The sequence below is a fragment of the Helianthus annuus genome, chromosome 3 (genome assembly GCF_002127325.2).
Source record: "Helianthus annuus cultivar XRQ/B chromosome 3, HanXRQr2.0-SUNRISE, whole genome shotgun sequence".
NCBI classification, from domain to species: domain Eukaryota; kingdom Viridiplantae; phylum Streptophyta; class Magnoliopsida; order Asterales; family Asteraceae; genus Helianthus; species Helianthus annuus.
In genome coordinates, this window is record NC_035435.2 from 114,045,149 (window position 1) to 114,054,058 (window position 8,910).

The 8,910-nt window shown below is 34.5% G+C and overlaps 1 protein-coding gene across 1 annotated transcript; it reads left to right on the forward strand.

Moving 5' to 3' along the window:
* The first annotated feature begins 6,693 nt into the window (after window positions 1-6,693).
* On the forward strand, window positions 6,694-7,929 carry LOC118490468 (L-type lectin-domain containing receptor kinase IX.1-like). The gene has a single exon (XM_035988126.1). It carries the CDS (start codon window positions 6,694-6,696, stop codon window positions 7,927-7,929), a length of 1,236 nt encoding a protein of 411 aa, XP_035844019.1.
* The last annotated feature ends 981 nt before the right edge of the window (window positions 7,930-8,910 follow it).

Here is an 8,910-nt window from a genome sequence, read left to right on the forward strand (position 1 = left end):
CTGAACTGACCAGTTCATGTGAACTGGCCAGTCCGTGCGACCTGACACCAGGTCGTGCGACCTGGATTGTTCCTGTTCGTGCGAAGTGGCTGTCTTATATATATGTGTGTTCTTGGTTCTTCATTTGTAACTTTGTGATTCCGGTAGCGAAGCTCTGCCGAAGTGTCTCCAGCTCCTGTAAAGCTATTATATCAATACAATCGACAGTTAAACTACTTCTAAGTGCATATCAAGCTGAATGAAGATCAAATCAATGAATTTCGCCTCTGATTTGGTCAAGAACTCTTCTGATCGACTCGTTTAGATCGATTCCCCGATCCTACAATGAGCAACAATTTGCGTATCTTGAACCTTCTTATATAAGATTGAACATGATCCTTGTATAAGGATAGCTCCTCCTTATTACCATATAAACGGTTCAAAGTATACTCCATTGAATAAATAATTTCTTGCATCATACTTTGCACATCGGGATCAAGCTCGGTCATATATTCACGACTCATTAAGTATTCGGAAGTGTAATTTGGGGAAGCCTCTTTACGCCATCTATTCAGAATGTATTCTTTTGGAAATTCCCTTATATCCAAACTTCTCAAAACATAAAAAATATGTCTACATAACAAACCAAACTGCTCAAAACGCCTGCATGAGCAACTGCAGGTGCAATCAGACTTACGATGCATTACCTGAAAACGCCAAAAACAATATCTATATAACGCCATGTAGAGAACCAGAGCCGTCCCCGAAAACTATTGAAAAAATTTAGGCCTCGGGCGACGAAAAGAATTGGGCCCAAAATTATGGTTAAGGGTAAATGAATTACAAAAATAAAAACTTAGTGATAGAGCAAAGACTTCAGCTTGAGACCTTTACATTATTTTGAGATTGTTTTTACCACTACACCACCATTTTTTTTTTTTTTTTTTTTTTGCATAATAAACGGATGAATATACTAAATATATAATTTAATAAATATATACAAGCTTATAAAGAATTTTCGGGCCCTTTGAAATTTTGGGCCTTGGGCGTCGGCACGGGTTTGCCGGGCCCAGAGCCAGCCCTGTAGAGAACGTTTGTATAAAAAAACAATAAAACAAACAAACACAACAACTGCATAAAAATACAAAGTAAATGTTATAAAAGAATATGATAAATGCCATATACAGAAAACCCCAAAATAAAAAAAAAACAAAAAACGCCATTGTTTACCTCGAATAAGGATGTACAAGGCTGCTGGAAATCATTTATGTAAAACTTAACAAACCCATCAGGCTAATCTTCGTAACGTTGATTTATGCAATCCGCAATTCCGATTAGGTCAGCTTGAACGTCACAAAAAAATATTTTTTTTGTATATGTCAGCAGCTTGGCCCTCCAACACTTGGTAATTACTTTTCAACTGGGGGCGTTTGTAGCGAGATTCATGATCATTTTTCCAGTGCGTGTGACACTGTGCTTCTATTGCAGTTTCGTAATGAGTCATGAACTCAACAAGAGTAGCTTTTGAATTGCACACTTGACCAAAAAAAAATGGTTCTTACTCTCCGACCTCGATGTCATTCGCATAAGGCCCGACAGCTCATCCATTCTATAGTATGCAGGGATCCAAGATTCCCTGAGTGCAAAATTATCAGAGAGCCAATCATTATCTGCTAAATTGAACTCTCCGATAACCTCTTCCCATTCTGATTCAAACTCTTCGGGTGTAAGAATATCCATCCACACAACACCACAAATACGTTCTTTGAAATTGGTGGAATTGCATAGCCTAACACCAACCTATGTATAACACGAAAACGCCATGCAAAAACATATATATTAAACACAAACAAACTTACATGAAAAACAATAACAAAGTACAAATGCGATATATTTTAAATGACATATATCTTAAAACGCCGAACATAAAAATAAGAAAATCAACCTTCAGAGAAAGTTTATGCATCACATGCCACATGCATAACCGATGCCTCGTTTCAACATATACAACATAAATAGCCTTCTTCATTGCTGGATCTTGGTCAGTAACAACAACTTTTGGTTGAGAGCCAACAACTTTTAGAAAAACTCTCAACAACCATATATACGTATCAACAGTTTCTGACGCCAATAATGCAGCACCAAATGTAACATTGTAGTGGTGATTGTCGATACCAGTGAACGGTACAAACACCATAGCGTATCTGCATATGAAAACGCCAATGAGAAAGTGAAACGATAACAAAACGCCAATGCATGTAAACAGTGAAAACACCAAAAGAACAAAAAAATAGAATTGTAAATATTACTTGTTGAAACGATATGTGGCGTCAAACAAAATCACATCATCAAAGACGTGGTAGTTACATTTGGCTTGATCGTCACACCAAAAAAGTCTCTTCAAACGATTCTCTTCGTCTGTGAAGTAATCGTACGTTTTTTTATATATATATATAGTGGAAGGTTCAAATGAGAAGAAAATTTTCGTAAGAATAAAAAGAGTAAGTTTTAAACCAATAGAAATACTCCATTTTAGTTCATTTAATATGTGTATTTAATGTTATTAATAAGGGCATATAGGTAAATTTCTAATTGTAATTAATTAGCTAATTTATTAAACTTGTAACTCTCATTTTAAATATACTCTTTCAAGATAAAATAATTTAGGGTAAATGACAATTTTCAACATGTGTAGGATAAATTTTAGTATGTGAAGGATAAATTTTAGTATGTGTAGGATAAATTCTTAAATGTGTATGATAAATTTATATATGCGTAGGGTAAATTTCGGTAAGTGTAAGATATATGTAGGATAAATTTTGAAATGTGTAAGATAAAATGTTTTTTTTTTTTTTTTTTTTTTTTTGCTTTATTAACGAGAGATAACATAGTTAATGGGAGGAGTTATAAACTATTTAATGTTTTACCATTGTGCCCTTTCTTCTTTTTCTTCTCACATTAAATTTCTTCTCAAATGAACCTTCCCCTATATATATATATATATATATATATATATATATATATATATATATATATATATATATATATGGTTGAGTTTATTTCAGAACTCTAAATAACTGTAGAACTTTCAGAACTCCTAATAAACAATCATTTTCTATATAAGTTTTTGTATTTAGGATCTTTTTATCATCTATTATATGTATTTCTTTGATTACATACATGTTAAAAGTAGTTTACATATGTGTAATTATAAAATTACATATAAAAAATGATAAAATTACTCGTAACATGTATGTAATCGTAAAAATACACATAATAAATGATAAAATTATCCTAAACATAAAAATATATAAATAAAAAGATTGTTTATTAGGAGTTCTGCGAGTTCTGTAAATATTTATGGTTTTGAAATGATTCTGGCCATATATATATATATATATATATATAGAGAAAGTATAATGTACTTCACGCCTTAACGTACATTAACATACTTCACGAAATATATAACATGCGTAATTATTTTTTTGAGCAAAATAATGTGCGTGATTTTTGATCCCATGCGTGATTATGTGGTCCCATGCGTGATTATGTGGTCACATGCGTGATTATATGTTCCATGCGTGATTATACCCCTGATCCAACGGTTACCATTGTCTCCTACGTGAAGTATGATAAGCCGTGAAGTATGTTAACCTTTCTCTCTCTCTCTCTCTCTCTCTCTCTCTATATATATATATATATATATATATATATATATATATATATATATATATATATATATATATATATATATACACGTATAATACAGTGGAAGGTTCAAATAGGAATAAAAAAAATTCAGCCAATAAAAATACTTCATTGATAAACTTATATAGATCTCTAATTTTTAGTCTTCCTCTTTAATATATAACTATATTAAATTTTGTAACTTACTTTCAAATTATATAATTTTTTTAATAAAAAAATAATTTAGAGTGTAGAGTAAGTACAAGGTGTGTATGATAAATTACGAATTGTGTGAGATAAATTTTGATGTTTAGGCAAAAAAAAAATTAGTTTGGAGAATGCTAGTACTTATGACTAATTAATAACTTAAAGATAAAAATAAATGAGATGAGATAAAAATCATTTAATGTAGGAATATTGGATTTCAATAATCATAACTATTCCTCGTTGGCTGCCAACAGTTCTAACTTCAAAAATAACCACCGACAGTCCCAACTATTAATATATTGGCCTCCAATAGACCTTAACTAACAGAACTTTAACTCCGTTAGTCTCCGGTCACCGGAAAAATTTTTTTGGCTTGAAATCTTCTTTTTGGTTGGAAAACTCAACTTTTTCGTCTCCGACCTCTTTGTAATCTTATAACGGACCTTTAGAAACCTTTTTCTAGTAAAAGCCCAATTATTGAAGTCGTCGGAAAACTCTTTTTTCCCCAGAAAACTTCTTTGTTGGCCGGAAACTCAATTTTTTAGTCGGAAAACTCAACATTTTTGTTCCAAACCTCTTTGTAACCTTGTATTGCACACCTTTAGGAACCTTTTTTCTGGCCAAAAACGATTTTCCGGCGACCGGAGACTAACGGCGTTAGGGTTCTGTTAGTCAGGATCCATTGGAGGCCAATATGTTAATAGTTGGGGCTATCAATGGTTATTTTTAAATTTGGGATTGTTGGCGGCCATCGACGAATAGTTAGGATTATTAAAATCCAATATTCCTTTAATGTATTACAATTGTACACTTTGTTCTTGTTTTTCCCAATTAATTTTTTTTTCTCAAATGATTCCCCTATATAATATATATTATAAGGGAGTTTCAATGGAGAACATTAAAAAAGTGGGAATTGGAAACCATGCATTTGACATGTAAAAATCTATATTAAAATTTTTTTGGGAGCTTATCGTAGAAGTCTTTTTAATAAAAAAAAATCAAAATTTGAAAAAAAATTCTTAGAAAACAATACGAAAGGTTAATTTCTTTACAACAATGATTTTTTTGGTTGGAATAGCTTTTACACATTTTTATATTTAAAAAAAACTCTCAAAATTTTTTCTTCAAAAAAATAATGTTTAGCATTTTAAATTTAATTGTTCAGATATATTTAACACGTTGAATACATTGTTAATCGGTTCTCCATATTTTTAGTGTTCTCTGTCAAAATTTAGAGGTGAACCGTATCGAAAGTCACAAATTCGTATCAAATTTTTAAAAACCGAATTCAAACCTGAAACTCAAGTTGATTCGATTCAAATTTCAAGTTTTTAGATGCTTGAAGACACCTCTATCTCAAGTTAACAAACAATAAGAAATATAAAAAACTTTGTAGTCAAATTAATATTATATTTACTTGAGTTAGCTAATCAACTCAGTTTTCTTTGTCTCGACCTGGAATCCTATCTTCACACGTGATGAGTTAAGTTACCACTTGCCATCATAAATATAATATGTATGAAGCCATGAAGGTGCATCCATGTCAGCTTTTGTCTTGGTTTCACTTTTTAGAATCTTCTTGGAAAGATGGATAGACGCCTCATTTGATTGCTTTTCAACTTCATAATTTACCCAACTAGTTTTATACTATCGCCGCGTTACGGCAAACGTCTTTTGTTGTTTAGTCTGTGTTTATATGTGTTTTAAATCACTACGAGCGCGTTGCGTACGGAAACCGCTGAATAAAAAGGAAATATAGAAAAAAACACTAAAAGATAACCAAAAGAAAATCAACCAAAAAAAGTTGTATGGTAATAATGTTGTTCGTATGAAACATGTAGTCAGAGATGAGCAAATGATATTGGGTACCGGTACTGAATTCCCGAACCAAAAGATCTTAAGTACCAACTCGGTACGACTTTTGGCGTTCCCGGTTCCGGTTCGCTACCGCTTTTTACCTTCATATACTGGTACCGTAACTGGTATTTTCGGTACCAGTACCGATTCGGTAGTGGTTGGCACCGAGCTCATCTCTACCCCTGAAACTAAAAAAAGAAATCATTAAAAGTTGAAGAAAATCAATCAAAAAAGTTGCACAATACCGCTGTTGTTCGTACGACACCCGTGATCAGGGATGAGCAAATGGTACCGGGTAGCAGTACCGAATTTCTCGAACTAAAAGATTTTCAAAATCAATTCGATACCGACTTTTGGTGTTTTCTGTATTAGGCTTGTGTCGGTTTTTACCTTCATGTACCGATAACCGTACTGGTATTTTCGATACCAATACAGGTTAACATAAACTTATCTAACTTAAAAAGTAAAGAAGATAATAAAAATTATTTAAAAAAACAATATATTATTATAACTTTTTCGATCACTGTTCAAAGCATTTGGTTTTCAATATATAGGAGAATGCGAAGATTATAAAACTCTATAGGATATTTTATGTCCGTTGAGGTCAAGGGTGTTTGACTCATGTTCATGTGTAGACACATCTAGTGGCGGACCCAGGATTTTTTTTCAATGGGGTCCATTTTTTTCGTTGTTCAAAATTTTCATAACAAAACGTTAAAATTTTCGGGCCGGTCCTTGTTCGGGTCATAGCGAGGTTTGAACTAGATTAAAAAAAAACAGAATCAGGCCGGACGAGCGACATTTATCAGACCATTTCATCTTCGGGACAACCGGTCCGGTGAGCTAGCTAGCTTCAGTACCAATTTTACATTTGTGATTGATGCAGAAGGGCGTACAAGGTACGGCGATGGCCTCACATTCTTTCTTGCTCAGAATAACTCTGTGATGACCTCTGGTAGAGCCATGGGGCTTCCGGTCAACTACACAACCAATGAGCCCATGAGCCGATTCATTGCATGGTTAAGTAATGTAAACGGTGGCGGCGTGTATCAAGCATGGATTAGGTATGATTCAGTTTCGAGAAATCTTAATGTTTCCTTCACTGGTTATCAAAATAATACAGTCGTGCGTCAAGATTGGCTTGTTTACACGGTTGATCTCAGGAACGAGTTGCTCGAATGGGTTATCTTCGGATTTTCTGCAGCCACTGGATTTCGGTTCCAAAAACAAAACGTGAGATTTTGGACCTTCGATGGCTCAGATTCACAAGCTGATGAAAACAACGAAATGAAGCCTAACCCGAGTCCTGATCCATTGAATGGGAAAACGAGGAAGTTGGGATTAGTAGTTGGATTATCGGTTCTGATTACCTTGTTAGTTGTGCTTGCATTTGTTTGGTGGAGGTGGAAGAAGGGCAGAGAAAATGTACCTAAAGATATTGCATTTGATGAAGAGATAAACTATGAATTCGAAATGGGTACCCGGGCTAAAAGATTCTCTTACCATGAATTAGCTCTGTCAACTAACCACTTCACAGAGAAAGAGAAGCTGGGAGAGGGAGGTTTCGGTGGTGTTTATCGAGGTTTGTTAAAAGATTCAAGCACATATGTTGCAGTGAAAAGGGTGTCTAAGAGTTCCAAACAAGGGATAAAGGAATATACATTGGAAGTCAAGATCATTAGCCGATTGAGACACAAAAACCTTGTGCAACTCACCGGTTGGTGCCACGAGAAACAAGAACTCCTTCTTGTTTACGAGTATATGGAAAATGGAAGCTTAGCTTCACATCTTTTCGAGGCGAAGAGTTTATTGACATGGGGCACAAGGTTCAAAATTTCCCAAGGCCTTGCTTCTGCTTTATTGTATCTACATGAAGAATGGGAGCAATGTGTTTTGCACAGAGATATAAAATCTAGTAATGTGATGTTGGATTCGAATTTCAATGCGAAACTTGGTGATTTCGGGTTAGCTAAGTTGGTTGACCATGAGAAAGGCTCGCAAACAACGATGTTAGCCGGAACCATGGGGTACATGGCTCCTGAATGTGTAGTCACTGGAAGGGCAAACAAGGAATCTGATGTGTATGGCTTTGGAGTTCTTGCCTTGGAAATAGCATGTGGACGAAAATGTATAGAGTTGAAAGCTGAAGAAAATAAACAACGACTACTAGAATGGGTCTGGGAGCTCTACGGAAAGTAGGAAACAAGACCATTTTAGAAGCAGTCGATCCACGTCTTAAGTTAGATTTTGAGGTAGAAGAAATCAAGTGTTTGATGACAACTGGGTTGTCACACCCCGATTTCCACACATTTCACCGGTGGGCCCGGTGGGGGATTACCGTGACGTAGTTGGCAACAATATAGTCAAACCACACAATATTTAAATGCACAGCGGAAGCATAAAGATAGATATATTCCAACCATTAAATGTAATATCCAAGTATCACAATTAGTCGAAATAATTCACAGGGGATCAAAATAAAATAGGAATAATGTTCAACAGATAGTGGCATCCCAAGCTTGCGAGACTCTAACGATGCTAAGGAGTGGCCAGCCTATTTCGTGTAGAACCTGTCACACCCCAACCGATGGCGGAAACATCGGGATGAGACGAACAAATTGCTCAAAACAACATAACACTAAATGTGACAATACGAATTAAATCATTTTATTAAAACTAAAGAATAATACATTGTTTCGAATATGCAAACATAAATTCAAACAATAGTTTATTGCTAAAATGGGTTTCTAAAGCCGTCCTAGCTTGTTTTCTTGTATCTTGATCAATCAACCTGCAATATGTATTAAAATAAAGTCAACAAAAGCATGTTGGCGAGTATACAAGTTTTCATACATAGCATAGTACGTGTTTAAAATGTTACTCATATCCAAATGTGAAATACAATATCATATTGACAGTATATACTCGAAACGATGTTACTCTACGTGTCCAAACCAAAGTTTAACGCAATTAAAGTGTCCAACCCAAAAGTGTACGGGTGGTTTTAACATAGTTTAACCTAACAATACTCGTTAATATAACGAGAGGGGCGTTTCTCAACCTATAGCGCTACCATTGTTAGGGGAGGCTTGCAAAGTTAATGAACATATAGTCATGAGAGTTTACAGTAGCATAACATGTCTAACATGATTAAAACGTATCACATAGAGTATGGATAGA